The sequence below is a fragment of the Nerophis lumbriciformis genome, linkage group LG22 (genome assembly GCF_033978685.3).
Source record: "Nerophis lumbriciformis linkage group LG22, RoL_Nlum_v2.1, whole genome shotgun sequence".
Lineage (NCBI taxonomy): Eukaryota > Metazoa > Chordata > Actinopteri > Syngnathiformes > Syngnathidae > Nerophis > Nerophis lumbriciformis.
This window is the reverse complement of record NC_084569.2, coordinates 23,311,636-23,332,458: the sequence shown is the minus strand read 5'-3', so window position 1 is coordinate 23,332,458 and position 20,823 is coordinate 23,311,636. Positions and strand designations below refer to the sequence as shown.

Below are 20,823 nucleotides of genomic sequence, written 5' to 3'. Positions count from 1 at the left end.
GGAACAGGTGGGTGCCATGATTGGGTACAAAAGTAGATTCCATGAAATGCTCAGTCATTCACAAACAAGGATGGGGCGAGGGTCACCACTTTGTCAACAAATGTGTGAGCAAATTGTTGAACAGTTTAAGAAAAATCTTTCTCAACCAGCTATTGCAAGGAATTTAGGGATTTCACCATCTACGTTCCATAATATCATCAAAGGGTTCAGGGAATCTGGAGAAATCATTGCACGTAAGCAGCTAAGCCCGTGACCTTCGATCCCTCAGGCTGTACTGCATCAACAAGCGACATCAGTGTGTAAAGGATATCACCACATGGGCTCAGGAACACTTCAGAAACCCACTGTCAGTAACTACAGTTGGTCGCTACATCTGTAAGTGCAAGTTAAAACTCTCCTATGCAAGGCGAAAACCGTTTATCAACAACACCCAGAAACGTCGTCGACTTCGCTGGGCCTGAGCTCATCTAAGATGGACTGATACAAAGTGGAAAAGTGTTCTGTGGTCTGACGAGTCCACATTTCAAATTGTTTTTGGAAACTGTGGACGTCGTGTCCTCCGGACCAAAGAGGAAAAGAACCATCCGGATTGTTATAGGCGCAAAGTTGAAAAGCCAGCATCTGTGATGGTATGGGGGTGTATTAGTGCCCAAGACATGGGTAACTTACACATCTGTGAAGGCGCCATTAATGCTGAAAGGTACATACAGGTTTTGGAGCAACATATGTTGCCATCCAAGCAACGTTACCATGGACACCCCTGCTTATTTCAGCAAGACAATGCTAAGCCACGTGTTATATCAACGTGGCTTCATAGTAAAAGAGTGCGAGTACTAGACTGGCCTGCCTGTAGTCCAGACCTGTCTCCCATTGAAAATGTGTGGCGCATTATGAAGCCTAAAATACCACAACGGAGACCCCCGGACTGTTGAACAACTTAAGCTGTACATCAAGCAAGAATGGGAAAGAATTCCACTTGAGAAGCTTAAAAAATGTGTCTCCCCAGTTCCCAAACGTTTACTGAGTGTTGTTAAAAGGAAAGGCCATGTAACACAGTGGTGAACATGCCCTTTCCCAACTACTTTGGCACGTGTTGCAGCCATGAAATTCTAAGTTACCGTATTTTTCGGACAATAAGTCGCTCCAGAGTATACGTCGCACCGGCCGGAAATGGACAATAAAGAAGAAAAAAAACATATATACGTCGCACTAGAGTATAAGTCGCATTTTTGGGGGAAATTTATTTGATAAAACCCAACACCAAGAATAGACATTTGAAAGGCAATTTAAGATAAATAAAGAATAGTGAACAACAGGCTGAATACTTATTCAGCCTGTTGTTCACTATTCTTTATTTATCTTAAATTGCCTTTCAGGCTGAATACTTATTCAGCCTGTTGTTCACTATTCTTTATTTATCTTAAATTGCCTTTCAAATGTCTATTCTTGGTGTTGGGTTTTATCAAATAAATTTCCCCCAAAAATGCGACTTATACTCTAGTGCGACGTATATATGTTTTTTTTCTTCTTTATTGTCCATTTCCGGCCGGTGCGACGTATACTCTGGAGCGACTTATTGTCCGAAAAATACGGTAACTTAGAATTTCATGGCTGCAACACGTGCCAAAGTAGTTGGGAAAGGGCATGTTCACCACTGTGTTACATGGCCTTTCCTTTTAACAACACTCAGTAAACGTTTGGGAACTGGGGAGACACATTTTTTAAGCTTCTCAAGTGGAATTCTTTCCCATTCTTGCTTGATGTACAGCTTAAGTTGTTCAACAGTCCGGGGGTCTCCGTTGTGGTATTTTAGGCTTCATAATGCGCCACACATTTTCAATGGGAGACAGGTCTGGACTACAGGCAGGCCAGTCTAGTACTCGCACTCTTTTACTATGAAGCCACGTTGATATAACACGTGGCTTGGCATTGTCTTGCTGAAATAAGCAGGGGTGTCCATGGTAACGTTGCTTGGATGGCAACATATGTTGCTCCAAAACCTGTATGTACCTTTCAGCATTAATGGCGCCTTCACAGATGTGTAAGTTACCCATGTCTTGGGCACTAATACACCCCCATACCATCACAGATGCTGGCTTTTCAACTTTGCGCCTATAACAATCCGCCATATGACGCACAAATAACCAACTGAGAACGTGCCTGGTATGTTAACCAACACATCATGGCAAGAGTCATTCAAATAACTATAACATATAGAACATGCTATACGTTTACCAAACAATCTGTCACTCCCGATCGCTAAATCCCATGAAATCTTCTCCCTCGGTGTCGCGCCTCTGGTATGCCCCGCTAGTGTCCATTCTTTCTGCTGCTCGATCGCCGTTTTCTGGTGCATATTTCACTACGTCCAGCTTGTAATCTGCAGTATATGATTTCCTTTTCGGTGCCATTTTAGTTCAGTCCTTCTCAGTTTTTATAAGTTACCGCGATTGTTGATATGATCCATTTTAATAGCTCCGGCAGTAGCGTATAGCATATAGCAGTTAACATTCCAAAACCCACAATGCACTTCTGCCATGACCCGCCCCCGCCGTATTGTTATTGGTTGGCGTGTGAGTGACGATTGCTGACGTGTGTGTGACCATTGCAGACATTTGCTTCGTCGCTCACGAGAATGAGATAAACAATATTATTTGATATCTTACGGTAATATGTTAATAATTTCGCACATAAGTCGCTCCGGAGTATAGGTCGCACCCACGGCCAAACTATGAAAAAAATGTCAACTTATAGTCCGAAAAATACGGTAATTACTATTAAAAATAAAGTTTATGAGTTTGAACATCAAATATCTTGTCTTTGTAGTGCATTCAATTGAATATGGTGTGGAGCAGCACAATACCTCCGAACAGGTGAGACTAGGCGGAGGGCCAGCCATCACAATGAAAGCATGCAATAATTGCCCCGTTCCTCATTGGGGAGGCCCAGCACGCCTGCCGCGACCTGCGAGCAGAGGACGCACGAGACTATCCCAAGCTCAAGGCCGCTATATTAGCAAGCCATGGGTACAGTCTACCAGCTAGAGCTCAGCGATACCACGCCTGGGCCTACTGTGCCAGCCATCCGCCCAGGGCCCAGCTCGCAGAGCTGCTACGTCTTACCCAGTGCTGGCTGACGAGTGGCGAGGAGACACCCTGGATCCAAAGATTGGTGATTGATCGGTGTATTCGAGCTTTTCCGCCCGATGCCAGAAAGTATGCTGCGCAGGTGAGCCCCACCTCCCTGGATTCTCTGGTAGCTCTGTTGGAGAACTACCAAGTTAGCAACGAGATGCTCCGAACCACCAGAGCTGAGCCAAGCCGCCCCACCCCTGCTGAAAGGATGGGCGATTTCCTCCCCGTACTCCTCCACGTAATGCCCCAAGGGATAGTAACCCACCGGAAAGGTTGGCCCGACCCCCCAGAAGGTGCTGTGTCTGCGGGCGAGAAGGTCACATCTCCTGGGCCTGTCCGGAGCGGGACCGAGACGTCTCAATGCCCTCTGCCGCCAGCTCGGGTGCCCACCGACCTTGCTTGCACACCAGGGACACCAGCCGACCCCATGCCACCCTGCCGGTGCGGGTGGGAGGTACCGACGGCCATGGCCTGATTGATTCTGGCAGCGTCGTCACCTTGGTGAGGGCTGACTATGCTGGTCCTGTCGGCTCAGACACAGTCCCGGTCATCTGCGTCCATGGTGATGTCCGCCATTACCCGGTCAGCCATATCCGGGTCCAGACCCCCCGTGGAGACGCCAATGTGGCTGCTGGGGTGGTCTCCAACCTACCTGTCCCTCTGCTGATAGGCACGGATTGTGTCCTCTTCCAGCATAGTATTGGAACCCAGGCCGCTGCCCACATCCTCCCCGACAAACAAGACGCAGAGACCGGCGCCCCGCAGCCTCGACCCCGCGGACCGCATTCCCCACCTTCCGAGCACCTAGAGGAACCTCACCAGGAAGTGGAGCATCTGAAAGACGCCAGTGGGGGAGAGACCCCTCCAGCCAGTGAAGACCCCTTCTCTGAGTTCCCGCTCATGCCGGTCGAGGGGAATCCACCTCAAGGAGAGTACGCCACAGCCCAATGGGCTGACCCCAACCTGGAAATGGCCCGCCAAAGCATCGCCCCCATAGACGGTCAACTGGTCTCTGGGGTGAGTGGGATGTCTTATCCTCATTTTTTGGTAAAAGCGGGTCTGTTGTAACGAAGTGCAAAAGCTAAGGGTGGGGAAGTTGTCGAACAACTATTAGTGCCGAAAAGTTACGTCACCCGGGTGTTGTACCTTGCTCACTCATCTGGGAGCCCAGAAGACCTATGACCGAGTGGTCGCAAGTTTTTATTGGCCCGGGGTGAAGCGAGCCGTCGAAGACTTTTGTCACACCTGTCCGGAATGTCAAAAAGCGGCACCGCGGCCCTTTCTCCGGAATCCCCTCATACCCCTCCCTATTATTGAGACGCCATTTTCACAGGTAGCTATGGACATTGTGGGGCCGTTGCCAAAATCGTCTCGTGAACACCGCTATATCCTTGTCATCGTCGATAACGCAACCCGATACCCCGAGGCCATTCCCTTGCATGTTGCTACCGCCAAGAATGTTGCACATGAACTACTCATGCTTTTTAGCCGGGTTGGAATAGCACACGAGGTTTTGACAGACCAGGGTACCTGTTTTATGGCCCGTGTAATGACCGTATTGTATAAATGGCTTAAGATAAAACAGATCAGAACCTCAGTCTATCACCCACAAACTAACGGACTAGTGGAACGCTTTAATTCAACCTTGAAGACAATGTTAAGGAAACTGGTTGAAGTTGACGGGAAAGACTGGGACCGGTTAATTCCTTATGTACTGTTTGCTATTCGTGAAGTGCCACAAGCCTCTACAGGTTTTTCTCCCTTTGGGCTGCTCTACGGGCGGATTCCACGGGGTCTGCTAGACCTCGCCAAGCAAGCCTGGGAAAGTCAGCCCTCCCCCCACCGGAACGTTATAGACCACGTGGAACACCTACAGGAGAGAGCCAGAAGGGTATGGCCACTGGTCCGGGACCATTTGGAGAAGGCTCAAGCTGCCCAGGCACAAACATACAACAAGGGCGCCCGTCTCCGTGAGTTTAAGGTGGGTGACCTTGTCTTAGTACTGGTCCCGACGGCAGAGTGCAAATTCTTGGCTAAATGGCACGGCCCGTACGATATCGCTGAGCGAGTGGGGGCCGTCAACTACCGTGTGCAGCAACCCGGCCGGAGGAAAGGTTTGCAGCTGTACCATATAAATGTATTGAAAAGATGGCACACTGCTGCACCTTTGCCTAGCCCTGCCCTTCTAACGGACCTCTCTTCCCAGAAACCCGCCGTCAATGTAGGCGTGGACCTTGGCCCAACACAAGTCCAAGATGTCCAAGAGCTCTTGGGTCGCTACCGAGACATTTTTGCAGAGATGCCCGGGCGCACCCATGTCATAGAACATGACATAGAGACCCCGCCTGGGAAGGTGGTCAGGCAACGACCATACAGGGTCCCAGAAGCGTGGAGGGAAGCGATAAAAGAAGAGGTAAAAAAGATGCTTGACCAAGGCGTTAGTGAAGAGTCCTACAGCCCTTGGTCCAGTCCAATCGCGATCGTCCCTAAACCAGATGGCTCCTTGAGGTTTTGCAACGACTTCCGAAAACTAAACGACATATCCACCTTCGATGCATATCCCATGCCTAGAGCCGATGAGCTGATTGACCGCCTTGGACCTGCCCGCTTCGTCAGCACCATGGACTTGACAAAAGGTTATTGGCAGGTACCCCTGACCCAGAGAGCCAAACCCAAGACGGCCTTCTCAACTCCAGACGGCTTGTTCCAGTACACTGTCCTCCCCTTCGGCATCCACGGGGCCCCTGCGACCTTCCAGCGCATGATGGACCGAATCCTCCGTCCTCACCAAGCCTATGCCGCCGCCTATCTTGATGACATCGTGGTTCACAGCGCCACCTGGGCCCACCATCTGGAACACCTGGAGGCTGTCCTCAGGGCCCTTCGTCAGGCTGGTCTAACAGCAAACGGCAAGAAGTGGACCAAAACAGACTACCTCGGGTATACGATAGGCCGTGGGTGTGTGCGACCCCAAGCCCAGAAGGTGGAGAAGATACGGAACTGGCCCCGCCCCATCACTAAAAGACAGGTGCAGTCCTTCTTAGGTCTGATCGGCTACTACCAGAAGTTTATCAAAGACTTTGCCACAATAGCGTCCCCCCTCAACGACCTCACTCGCCAACGGTCAACCCACCGAGTATCTTGGACCACCGAAACGGAAGGGGCCTTCGAGAAGTTAAAACAGGCTCTGTGTGAGGAACCCATCCTTGTTGCACCTGACTTCACAAAGCCATTTGTCCTCCACACAGATGCCTCTGGCACTGGGATCGGGGCAGTCCTAGCCCAATTGGTTGGTGCCGATGAACACCCCGTAACCTTCATTTTCCGAAAACTGCTGAAGCATGAGAAAAATTACTCTACCGTGGAGAAAGAGTGTCTTGCTGTGAAGTGGGCCATCCACCCTCTAGGTGTGGTCATTGAAGGCAAGTACATCCCTAATTCTATCCTCAATCAGGCTGATGTGTGGCCACCTGCCCCAAGGCAGCTGTGTCAGGTTGGCAATCACTGTGTTTGATTTAAATAGCACCTCAGTTTTTGACTCATTGTGTGACTGGCTCCCTGCTGGGAAAGGTCTGCTTCCATCGGGCGGTAAGTGTGTTGCTCCACTGAAATATAGTTTGTAAATTAGTCTGCTAATTGTGTAAGATGTTTGATTCATTGAATGCTGTGTTTTATTGAACTTTGCACTGATCAGAGATTTCTCTGCTATATGTTCCAGGCAATTTAGGAGACCTGATCAAGGCATGAGGAACGCGATAATTTGTTTGTTTAAATGAAAGCCCCAACCAGGAGGAATTTAAGTTAACCTGCATTCCAAAAAAGTGACTGATAAAGCAACGCTGCTGCGTTTGAACCCTAACAGAACTCTCTCTGGGAGGTTGGTTTGTGACTGCACCTCACAATGGGTTGAAAAGGATTTGCAAATCATTGTATTCCGTTTATATTTTCATCTAACACAATTTCCCAACTCTTATGGAAACGGGGTTTGTATATACATACATACATATATATACACACATATAATATATATATGTACACATACACACGTTCATATAATATTATATATATATATATATATATATATATATATTATAATGGTTATAATATAATTGGATATTAAGACTATGTGAAAGTTCTACCTTGTTTATTTCCGTGACGACCTCCTTACAGTTTTGTAATTAATCAGAAATATCAAGCAGTTAAAATGCACCAAAAATGGTAAAGTCTGGAGAGTGTTTTGCATTTTTACCCATCATGCTTTGTAATGGGTCTAATTTAGAATTTTTTTTATGGTTAATGGACCTTTTTTATGATATACAGAAAGTTCAGTAACCATGCCTGTTGACATGTTGTGTTGGTTGGAATTTTTTTTTTTTTTTTTTGATTGCACTAGGTAAGGTTGTTTGCATTGGGTCATATAAGTTAATGCATCGCAGAGATCCTTTTAATACATAATTAATGATCATTGACCTGAAAGCTGATGTTATCCACTAGATGGCGACACACACCACACACACACACACACACACACACACACACACACACACACATATACATATATATATATATATATATATATATATATATATATATATATATATACACACACATATGTGTGTGTGGAGGATTTCGTTTTTGATTTGATGATGACTCACGGGCCAATTTGAAGATGTCAGCGGGCCACACTTGTAGTTTGGACACCCCTGCTCTAGACCATTGTCTTGAAGTGCCTCGAGGTCACCTAATTGCGACCCAGCAACAGTAACAAGAAATAACTACAAGGGAAAAAAATCCTTCCTCATATTTACTGCATAATATTCACCACCTAAAAAAAAATCAATGACAACAAGGAAATTACATTCTAAATATATCCAAATCAGGAAGGGTTGGGTTCGTGTTTCGTCATACCTGGCGTGATGGTGTGACTGGGAGGAGTTGAGAAGGGAGGAAGAGCAGAGGCAGAGTCATCTGTACAGTTGTTTAATTGCTGCAGGAACTCCAGGGCACTGGAAAACTCCCTGGAAGAAGAAAACAACAAACGTAAGAGTGTGTTTACTCAAAGAGGCAGAACTCTCCGGTAAAGTAGTACCATACCCTGAGCTTGTCCTGTGCTCGCCTCCTTCAGAGTCCTTCTGCGGCTGGATGAGGCTGTGTACGGCTCTCTCCAGCAGCTTTCTGCAGAAACAGCGGTGCAACTGCGCCATTGGGTCGGCTAGACCGAGGTCATAAGTGAAACGGGGGGAGCATTTGTCAGTTTTCACAACATGACAAGACACCATCTGAATCTTTTTAGGTCATTTATCATTTGCACCTGGGTCTTCCCTCTGCGACGTAAACACCACATCGATGCTCTCGGACTTCAGCGACCAATCGCAGCTTAGGAAGAACTGCCTGCCTGATGGTGTGAAAAGCCAGCGCAGGCAGCGGGGGATCTGCTTTGCTTCCGATGGACTGGCAATGCTCTCTGCACAGCTTAATAAGTAACCCTGGGAGACAAGACCAGGAAATGCTGGCAATGACGACAAGATAATCCAGAGTTATTCCACTCGTATGTCCGAAGACGCTAAGACACGTACGGGCAGGAAGGAGAAATGGAGCCCCAGTACAGCACGCAGGGCTGTGGCTGCAGTGACATTGATCTCGGCGAGCTGGGATGGAGCCATCTTCCCTTGGGCGCTCTCGCTAAGGTTCACAGCGCTCAGAGACAGAGACAGGGCCCACAAGCCACTGCGCTCGGGCACCTTTCCTGAAGGAAGTGAGAAATTCCACCAAATATCATTTTAACCACTCAAACCTCTCATATTGAGAGTCAGAATTTGCCAAAAAGCAGACGCCTCAACAGATTCTTTTATCAATCAACTTTTTTTTCAGGTTGCAGTACAAAGTGGAACAGGAGGAGGAGAGGGAAAGATTTGCTGCGACTTCTTTGAATTCAAAAATAAAAAACAGAATTGATGTAAATATTACAACTCCAGGGTTTCCCTTTAACGTAATTAAATGTGGCGCGCCGCCACAGCATTTTTATTCCCACTACAACTTGAAAATAAGGGCTTTTTTGTACTTGAAAACAAATTAATATTATAATGTAGCTCCCAGAAGAAATCACACAAAGTTCGACGCTTTTTTTAACTTTTATTACCAAAATTATGACAACAAATTCCAACAGGTTTTACCTCCTGTGCGACGGGACTTTTTGTACTTGAAAACAAATTAAAGTAATATACTATATTGTAGCCCCCAGAAGAAATCACAAAGTTTGACGCTATTTTTAACTTTTATTACCAAACTTATGACAACAAATTCCAACAGGTTATACCTCCTGTGCGACAGGACATTTTGTACTTCAAAATAAGTAATGTACTATATTGTAGCCCCCAGAAGAAATCACACAAAGTTTGACGCTATTTTTAACTTTTATTACCAATCTTACGATAGCAAATAACGGCACAATTCCAACAGGTTTTACCTCCCGTGAATACACTTTCGCCTCTTTGAGTCTTCGCACAACACTTCCTCATTCTCCGCCAATCACCTTTCAGGCATGGACAGTGTGTTCGCAACCATGGGAAAAACTGACGTCAAATTTAAACCACATGAAATGGAACATTAACATAGGGCTGGGCAATAAGGCAAAAAAAATTATCACGATTAATTTTTTCCTATCATCCGATCTCGATTAATATCACCATTTTTTTTAATCCTCTTTATTTAAAGCGGATTGTCCCGTGCAGGATTATAGCGAGTACCACATCCCTACGGTTTACTACTGCAGTAGCTTGTAACAGACACTCCCACCATGTTTGATAGAAGTAATATATGCTAACAGCGGACAACTGGTGCAACAGTCTTTTATGAATTTATTATGGGTCTACTGAAAATGTGACCAAATCTGCTGGGTCAACAGTATACATACAGCAACATACATTATTAATTTTGGTGATGTAGAAAAGTTACAATCAAATCAGCTTATGGCATGGCCTCTGAACTTTATGTGAGTGATTATGATTGACGACACCTGTTGACTTCTCTGAGCCCATTTAAATAGGGCTCATGTGATGCAGTCATTAGGCTCGGTTACAAACGAGACAATGGGAAAGTCAAAGGAACTCAGCACAGATCTGAAAAAAACGCATCATTGACTTGAACAAGTCAGGAAAGTCACTTGAAGCCATTTCAAAGCAGCTTAAGGTCCCAAGAGCAACTGTGCAGACAATTGTTGGTAAGTATAAATAAAGTGCATGGCACAGTTTTGTCACTGCCACAATCAGAAAGAAAACGCAAGCTATCACCTGCTGCTGAGAGAAAATTGGTCAGGATGATCTAGAATCAACCGAGAACCACCAAAAAGCAGGTCTGCAATGAATTGGAAGCTGCTGGAACACAGGTGTCAGTGTCCACAGTCAAGCGTGTTTTGCATCGCCATGGACTGCGAGGCGAGAAGGAAGCCCTTGCTCCAGAAGCGACACCTTAAGGCTCATCTAAAGTTTGCTGCTGATCACATGGACAAAGATAAGACCTTCTGGAGGAAAGTTCTGTGGTCAGATGAAAAAATGTTTTAGCTGTTTGGCCACAATACCCAGCAATATGTTTGGAGGAGTAAAGGTGAGGACTTTAATTACAGGAACACCATCCTACCGTCAAGCATGATGGTGGTAGTATTATGCTCTGGGCCTGTTTTGCTGCCAATGGAACTGGTGCTTTACAGAGAGTAAATGGGACAATGAAAAAGGAGGATTACCTCCAAATTCTTCAGGACAACCTACAAACCCCGTTTTCATATGAGTTGGGAAATTGTGTTAGATGTAAATATAAACGGACTACAATGATTTGCAAATCATTTTCAACCCATATTCAGTTTAATATGCTACAAAGACAACATATTTGATGTTCAAACTGATAAACATTTTTTTTTTTTTTGCAAATCATCATTAACTTTAGAATTTAATGCCAGCAACACGTGACAAAGAAGTTGGGAAAGGTGGTAATAAATACTGATAAAGTTGAGGAATGCTCATCAAACACTTATTTGGAACATCCCACAGGTGAACAGGCAAATTGGGAACAGGTGGGTGCCATGATTGGGTATAAAAGTAGATTCCATTCACAAACAAGGATGGGGCGAGGGTCACCACTTTGTCAACAAATGCCTGAGCAAATTGTTGAACAGTTTAAGAAAAACCTTTCTCAACCAGATATTGCAAGGAATTTAGGGATTTCACCATCTACGGTCCATAATATCATCAAAGGGTTCAGAGAATCTGGAGAAATCACTGCACGTAAGCAGCTAAGCCCGTGACCTTCGATCCCTCAGGCTGTACTGCATCAACAAGCGACATCAGTGTGTAAAGGATATCACCACATGGGCTCAGGAACACTTCAGAAACCCACTGTCAGTAACTACAGTTGGTCGCTACATCTGTAAGTGCAAGTTAAAACTCTCTTATCAACAACACCCAGAAACGCCGTCGGCTTCGGTGGGCCTGAGCTCATCTCAGATGGACTGATACAAAGTGGAAAAGTGTTCTGTGGTCTGACGAGTCCACATTTCAAATTGTTTTTGGAAACTGTGGACGTTGTGTCCTCCGGACCAAAGAGGAAAAGAACCATTCGGATTGTTATAGGCGCAAAGTTGAAAAGCCAGCATCTGTGATGGTATGGGGATGTATTAGTGCCCAAGACATGGGTAACTTACACATCTGTGAAGGTGTAGTGGAATTTCTGACTTTTGAGCTATATTTCGTGTCTGTCAAGAATGTCTGCTCATTTCATTTCTCGTCTATTCTAAACCATGAAAGGACCAGATGTAGGCAAAAGTTGAATATGGAGTCGGGCTGACCATTCTACAAAATGTTTTGATTGTCTAAGTATGACTAAGGAATTCAAGGAGATTGCGGAACAAACTTGTCAAAACATCAGGACTTTGACGCACGAGGAAAACAGATAAAAATGACGAAGTCAAAGCAAGGAGAGGGCTTATTTTCATTGCATGCTGACGGGCGCCCCCGGGGAAAACTGTCTGTGTGCTTGACAACTTAATCCAACCATTTAATAATGAGTAAAATAAAACTCTTGTGTTGAATCCACTTTTGTTCTCATTTAAAACCTGGACCTTCCACTACAAAGGCGCCATTAATGCTGAAAGGTACATACAGGTTTTGGAGCAACTTATGTTGCCATCCAAGCAACGTTACCATGGACGCCCCTACTTATTTCAGCAAGACAATGCCAAGCCACGTGTTACATCAACGTGGCTTCATAGTAAAAGAGTGCGGGTACTAGCCTGGCCTGTCTGTAGTCCAGACCTGTCTCCCATTGAAAATGTGTGGCGCATTATGAAGCGTAAAATACCACAACGGAGACCCCCGGACTGTTGAACAACTCAAGCTGTACATCAAGCAAGAATTGGAAAGAATTCCACCTGAGAAGCTTAAAAAATGTGTCTCCTCAGTTCCCAAACATTTACTGAGTGTTGTTAAAAGGAAAGGCCATGTAACACAGTGGTGAACATGCCCTTTCCCAACTACTTTGGCACGTGGTGCAGCCATGAAATTCTAAGTTAATTATTATTTGCAAAAAAATAAATAAAGTTTATGAGTTTGAACATCAAATATCTTGTCTTTGTAGTGCATTCAATTGAATATGGGTTGAAAAGGATTTGCAAATCATTGTATTCCGTTTATATTTACATCTAACACAATTTCCCAACTCATATGGAAACGGGGTTTGTAAAATCATCAGCCCGGAGGTTGGGTCTTGGGCGCAGTTGGGTGTTCCAACAGGACATGACCCCAAACACACGTCAAAAGTGGTAAAGGAATGGCTAAATCAGGCTAGAATTAAAGTTTTAGAATGGCCTTCCCAAAGTCCTGACTTAAACCCCATTGAGAACATGTGGACAATGCTGAAGAAACAAGTCTATGTCAGAAAACCAACACATTTAGCTGAACTGCACCAATTTTGTCAAGAGGAGTGGTCAAAAATTCAACCAGAAGCGTGTGGATTGCTACCAAAGGCACCTTACTGCAGTGAAACTTGCCAAGGGACATGTAACCAAATATTAACATTGCTGTATGTATACTTTTGACCCAGCAGATTTGGTCACATTTTCAGTAGACCCATAATAAATTCATAAAAGAACCAAACTTTATGAATGTTTTTTGTGACAAACAAGTATGTGCTCCAATCACTCATCACAAAAAACTAAGAGTTGTAGAAGATATTGGAAACTCAAGACAGCCATGACATTATGTTCTTTACAAGTGTATGTAAACTTTTGACCACGACTGTATATATAGCCTATTATTTGCGCACTATTGACAAGTGACAAACCGAAAACTTGACCACCGGAAAAAGACTTTGATCACCGAAAACCACGCTACTGAAACCGGATGTAAACAAAACATACGCCATTGTCTGGAGCGTTGTCAGCATGTCTGTGATGTGGACATGATTTTTATATATATTGTAGATATACCCGCGGCAGCCATCTACAAAATGTGCAAATATTAAGAGGACAGTGGCGGCTTTTAAGAAGACAAAGTTGAACTGGAGCAACAGCGCCAAGCAAATGACTTGACGACAGAATTGATTGATTGAGTCATTCAAATCAACCACAACGTTGTGGTTCATTCTTTATTTAGTGATGTAAGAATTAAACTTTCAAATACAACAATTTAAACATAATTGACGTTTTATATATATATATATATATATATATATATATATATATATATATATATATATATATATATATATATATATATATATATATATATATATATATATAATAAACCAGTAATTAAAAAAAGAAAGCACTCCGCCGTATGCATTAACAGTTCACCAAAACGTAGATGGTATTGAATGTCTCAAATGATCATAACACCAAATGACACCACAAGTGTCATTTCAACACATAAAACATTAACAACAATGTCGGTTAGATCCGGCGCTTGGAAGCTACTAGCGATAACACATTAGCATGTAGCATTCTTTTCCTCTACTTTACATGACCACAAAGCTTAACAAACTAAAAGGACCACAATTGCCGGGAGGCACACAGCGTACAGTCAACAGTCGCATTAGAGATAGAACATGGAAACTGGGACTCCACATGTAAGTGTGAACATTTAAGAAACCAAATTTTTTGCAAAATCAGACCTATTTAGGGCATTTAGGTAAGACGATGTCTTCACAATGTACTCAAATATACAAAACCAGTGAAGTTGGCACGTTGTGTAAATCGTAAATAAAAACAGAATACCGAAGTCGCTCCGGAGTATACGTCGCACCGGCCGAAAATGCACAATAAAGAAGGAAAAAAACATATATACGTCGCACTGGAGTATAAGTCGCATTTTTGGGGGAAATTTATTTGATAAAATCCAACACCAAGAATAGACATTTGAAAGGCAATTTAAAATAAATAAAGAATAGTGAACAACAGGCTGAATAAGTGTACGCCATATGACGCACAAATAACCAACTGAGAACGTGCCTGGTATGGTAACGCAACACATCATGGCAAGAGTCAATCAAATAACTATAACATATAGAACATGCTATACGTTTACCAAACAATCTGTCACTCCCGATCGCTAAATCCGATGAAATCCTCCTCCCCGGTGTCGCCTCTGCTATGCGCCGTTTCCTTTCTTTCTGCTGCTCGTTAGCCGTTTCTGCTGCATATTTCACTACGTCCAGCTTGTAATCTGCAGTATATGATTTCCTGCCATTTTAGTTCAGCCCTTCTCAGTTTTTATAAATTACCGGCAATGTTGAAATAATCCATTTTAATAGCTACGGATGTAGCAGCAGTTAGCATCCCATGACCCACAATGCACTTCTGCCATGACCCGCCCCTGCCGAATTCTTATTGGTTGACGTGTGTGACGATTGCTGACGTGTGTGTGACGATTGCGGACATTTGCTTCGTCTCTTACGCGACTTAGATAAATATTATTATTTGATATTTTACGGTAATGTGTTAATAATTTCACACATAAGTCGCTCCGGAGTATAAGACACACCCCCGGGCCAAACTATGAAAAAACTGCGATTTATAATCCGAAAAATAAGGTACAATGATTTGCAAATCCTTTTCAACTTATATTCAATTGAATAGACTGCATATACAATACATTTAATGTTCGAACAGAGAAACTACATTTATTTTGCAAATAATCATTAACTTAGAATTTAATGGCAGCAACACACTGCAAAAAGTTGTGACAGGGGCATTTTTACCACTGTATTACATGGCCTTTCCTTTTAAAAACACTCAGTAAACGTTTGGGAACTGAGGAGACACATTTTTGAAGTGGAATTCTTTCCCATTCTTGCTTAATGTACAGCTTAAGTTGTTCAACAGTCTGGGGTCTCTGTTGTGGTATTTTAGGCTTCATAATGTGCCACACATTTTCAATGGGAGACAGGTCTGGACTACAGGCAGGCCAGTCTAGTACCAGCACTCTTATACTATGAAGCCACGCTGTTGTAACACGTGCAGAATGTGTCTTTGCATTGTCTTGCTGAAATAAGCAAAAAAACGTTACTTGGATGGCAACGTATGGTGCCCCAAAACCTGTATATACCTTTCAGCATTAATGGTGCCTTCACAGATGTGTAAGTTACCCATGCCTTGGTTCACTAATACACCCCCATACCATCACAGATGCTGGCTTTTGAACTTTGCGCGTATAACAATCCGGATGGTTCTCTTCCTCTTTGGTCCGGAGGACACGACGTCCACAGTTTCCAAAAACAATTTGAAATGTGGACTTGTCAGACCACAGAACAAGCATTCCTCAACTTTCTCAGTCTTTTTTGCCACTAGTGCCTGCTTGTTGGAAATATGTTGCAGGCATCAAATTCCAAATGAGCTAATATTTGCAAAAAATACCAAAGTTTACCAGTTCCAACGTTAAGTAACTTGTCTTTGCAGTCTATTCAATTGAATATAAGTTTAAAAGGATTTGCAAATCATTGTATTCTGTTTTTATTTACAATTTACACAACGTGCCAACTTCACTGGTTTTGAGTTTTGTAATATGACACAGCATTATTTTGAATGTTTCTGGAACCACTGCATCGATTATATAACCTGGTTACTGAACCATGCCAAACTAACCTCGTACAACCATCCTGTTCCGTACAGACGCAGAACAATCAAAGAATCCAAAATCAAGTGTGCACGGACGTGGGGCAATGGGAATTATTTTAATATCCCAAACCACCGCTTACCTGTGAGTTGCAGTTGGCTCAGACGATGGTAAACCAGTGCTGCATCCTTTGCACTCGTCCTTGCCTCGTCCCCTTCGTGTTTTCCTCCGACTTGGTGAACCAGCCAGCCGACCGGGGTTGGGCGATGCAAACAATAGCGAATCACGTTCCAGGACAACGAGCACAACAGATCCAGTTTGGTGGAGGGCAAAGCTCTGGTCAAGATGGACAGACAGGTCTCTAAACAAGGCAATGCAGCAGCATAGTCCCCCTACGCGAGAAGGGAGACAGGAGCCATTTTAGGGAAAGACTGCAAGGCTAATAAAGGTCTCAACACGACTTTAGCATCGGATTAAGTCGAGATGGACTTTAAGAGGCCTTGAGCAAGGCACCAAACCAAAACACTTTCTGGGGGATGAAAGGGTGATGACTGCTGGTGTGTTAAATCTAGGGATGTTCTGATCAGGGATTTATGCTATCGATTCTGATCATCCTGGGAGTGAGATCGCATGTGTTAACTGTAAATGTTCTTAATGTATTAATGGTGAGTGCTATTGACAGTTTAACAAGTATAGCACAATATTTTAACTACTTACTTATTCTCTGTTATTACATACAATTTTTGAGCAAAACAAAGTCAATAGTACACAATACCTAAACAAAAAAAACTTCTATATAGTCCTCATTGAAATCAATATTTCTAGCTAACTTAGCTGCTATCTTAGCTATTAGCGTGCCCATTCCTGCTTTCACACGGTGTGTAACATGTTTAGCCTCGTCCTAATACTTGATAATGACACTTAAGATACTAAGTAGGGGTGCACAAAAAAATCGTTTCGCACCTGAATGGTGATTACTACTCATTCCGATCTAAATTGATTATAATTTTTCAAAAATCTATTTAAATGATAAATAAATAAATAACCATAGAAAAATCATACATATACTTTTTATAAGAATCCATTTAAAAAAAGACGTTTTAAAGCCATATCCATGCAACCAGAAAGAGCTTTCGGGACATGTAACCTAAGTTTCATTGTAATTATTATACCAAATAATACATATCGAAAATTGGTTTCAATCGAGAATCGTGTTGAATCGAGAATCAATTCTGAATTCAATCGTCACCCAAGAAATCAGAATCAGATTGAATCCTCTGGTCCCTAAATGTTCACACCCCTACTAACAAGGTACTAAAAAATGCAGTTCATTTACCGTAATGGAGGTGATTAATACCGTATTTTTCGGACTATAAGTCGCTCCGGAGTATAAGTCGCACCGGCCGAAAATGCATAATAAAGAAGGAAAAAAACATATATAAGTCGCACTGGAGTATAAGTCGCATTTTTGGGGGAAATTTATTTGATAAAACCCAACACCAAGAATAGACATTTGAAAGGCAATTTAAAATAAATAAAGAATAGTGAACAACAGGCTGAATAAGTGTACGTTATAAGACGCATAATTAATCTACTGAGAACGTGCCTGGTATGTTAACGTAACATATTATGGTAAGAGTCATTCAATTAACTATAACATATAGAACATGCTATACGTTTACCAAACAATCTGTCACTCCTAATCGCTAAATCCGATGAAATCTTATACGTCTAGTCTCTTACGTGAATGAGCTAAATATTATTATTTGATATTTCACGGTAATGTGTTAATAATTTCACACATAAGTCGCTCCCGAGTATAAGTCGGCCAATCTATGAAAAAAACTGCAACTTATAGTCCGAAAAATACGGTATTAACTTAGGGAAGTGGCTCCACACCGTGTATGGAGATACACAATTAGCCTCTAGCAAGTCAGCCGCGGGACTAAAAAGAAACACATTATCAGCCAGAGGGGACCAGTGTTTGTGATGCATTGAAAGGCATTAATCGGCAATGGCAATCGCATACTTTTTTCAAAGAAATCAGTCGATCCTGATTGGTGGTCCGATCGATCGGCACATCCCTTTTTCGCAACAAAGTGGTGTGGCAACTGTGATGTTTAAATGCGGCAGTTAAATTTCATGTCATGCATGCAAGATGTGTAAATAACAACAAAATATATTTAATGTACTTACGCGCTTGAGGTGTGCATCGGCTTGCTTGCGGTGCCTCCAGAAGGACACCGACTTCGGGGAGTGAAGCGGCGTGACAGGTTCCCAAAGATACAGCACACGGACACAACCCCACACTGCTCCCAGCCCACTGATGACCCAAACCATCAGCCACGGCAACATACAGCGCAGCCATGAGGCTATAGAGTTTGGGAGAAGACAAAAAAAAAGGTTGGGGTGTGGAGATTCTCTTGCCATGGTTAACTTGACTCACCAAAGTCTTGTGTGGGACTCGGGAACCAAACAAGTGTCCTTGACGGCCCATGCCCTGCAGAGAGACTTTGGCTTGAAGACGTGTCAGAGCCCAACAGCGAGGGTAGTGGGTTCAGGGACAGACAGAAGATGGTCAGGGCACAGAGAAGCAGACGAGAACCATCCATCACGCCGACACAGGAAGGAGAGTCTGGCTCGCACTTCATCTGAAAGAGAGCATGACATCTCTAATATCAGGTGAGCACAAACATTTATGAATAGGCTTGCGGAGAACAATACTCTTTGTAATGATATCTAGATAAAAACTAATAACACAAACAGATACGGCCAGAATCATCCTTGAGAAGGATAAGCAAATTAAGGACAACCTTCAGATGGTCCTCGGTTAATGATGTTCTGTGTTACAAAATTGATTTACTGTATTTTTCAGACTATAAGGTGCACTTAAAATAATTTCATTTTCTCAAAAACCGACAGCGCGCCTTATAACCCGGTGCGGCTAATGTATGAAATAATTCTGGTTGTGCTTACCAACCTCGAACTTTGAATATGACCAATGTATGATCCTGTAACTACCGTATTTTTCAAACTATAAGTCGACGTTTTTTTCATAGTTTGGCCGTGGGTGCAACGTATACTCCGGAGCGACTTATGTGTGAAATTATTAACATATTACCGTAAAATATCAAATAATATTATTCATCTCATTCGCATGAGCGACGAAGCAAATGTCCGCAATCGTCACACACACGTCAGCAATCGTCACTCACACGCCAACCAATAGGAATTCGGCGGGGGCGGGTCATGGCAGAAGTGCATTGTGGGTTTTGGAATGCTAACTGCTATATGCTATACGCTACTGCCGGAGCTATTAAAATAGATCACATCAACAATCGCGGTAACTTATAAAAACAGAGAAGGACTGAACTAAAATGGCACCGAAAAGGAAATCATATACTGCAGATTACAAGCTGGACATAGTGAAATATGCACCAGAAAACGGCGATCGAGCAGCAGAAGGAATGGACGCTAGCGGGGCGCATACCAGAGGCGACACCGAGGAGGAAGATTTCAAGGGATTTAGCGATCGGGAGTGACAGATTGTTTGGCAAACGTACAGCATGTTCTATATGTTATAGTTATTTGAATGACTCTTACCATAATGTGTTGGTTAACATACCAGGCACGTTCTCAGTTGGTTATTTATGCGTCATATAACCAGTGTTGGGTTAGTTACTGAAAACCAGTAACTAGTTACAGTTACTAGTTACTTTATTTCAAAAGTAACTCAGTTACTAACTCAGTTACTTACACCAAAAAGTAATGCGTTACTGTGAAAAGTAACTATTTAGTTACTTCTTTTTTTTTTAAAGCTCCCATTAATGCCCTTTTTGCCTTCATTTCAGTACTGTTATTGCACTGGAGAATAATACAATCTGTTGATCAACTTGACATACATTTTTATTTTCCTTTTAACATAATTAATGAAAAACAGTGCAACATAAAAAGGCATTCCTCCTTTCTTTAAACTTGGACCAATGACCATGAATAAAAAACAAGTTAAAGTGCAACATAAGAAGGCACATCATCTTCCTTGAAACATAAAGCCTGACATCTGGAGTGATGCTGCTGTCTTCCACACTTGGAGCCATGGATTGTAGAATACTTGTTTTCAGTGGCAGGATCATTGACACAGATGGTGAAGTTTCAGTGCTCAGTAGAGATGGAACACTTTTGAGGGGTTTAAGCACCTGGAGGACCTCACCTGCCACTCTCACATCATCATCAGACAGGGTGACATTTGTCTTCAGGGTGTTGTGGGTCAATGCAGAGTATATAGCTGCCTGCTGCTCCAACATATCATAAGTGGAGTTCCACCTCGTTGGGACATCATGTATGAGCAGGCAGCTTTAGCATTTCTTGCTTTGTCTTAAGCACATGAGCAGCTGTTGTGCTTGGGTGGAAGTAAGAAACCTTCCTGATCCTCCCAAAGAGGCGCTCCATCCTATTGACTGAGATTCCCTTATGTGATGCCAAATTCACTACATGTGCAAAGCACCTATCTGTGGTCCCAGTCCTGCCTCATTCTCTGTAATTATTAGATTTTTGGCATTATCACGTGTGACTGGGATATCTTTATCTTCCAT

At 43.2% G+C, this 20,823-nt stretch overlaps 1 protein-coding gene across 2 annotated transcripts in view; it reads right to left on the bottom strand.

The window, feature by feature from the left end:
* Positions 1-20,823, bottom strand: part of srebf2 (sterol regulatory element binding transcription factor 2) — an 87,103-nt gene that overhangs the window by 28,267 nt on the left and 38,013 nt on the right. For both annotated transcript variants that reach the window (XM_061973976.2, XM_061973977.2), the window contains 7 exons: positions 18,678-18,882; positions 18,428-18,603; positions 16,374-16,623; positions 8,711-8,880; positions 8,446-8,620; positions 8,229-8,346; positions 8,043-8,152 (listed from right to left, as the gene is read on the bottom strand). In XM_061973976.2, coding sequence (XP_061829960.1) covers positions 8,043-8,152; positions 8,229-8,346; positions 8,446-8,620; positions 8,711-8,880; positions 16,374-16,623; positions 18,428-18,603; positions 18,678-18,882 — 1,204 coding nt within the window. The remainder of the gene's footprint in view (positions 1-8,042; positions 8,153-8,228; positions 8,347-8,445; positions 8,621-8,710; positions 8,881-16,373; positions 16,624-18,427; positions 18,604-18,677; positions 18,883-20,823) is intronic.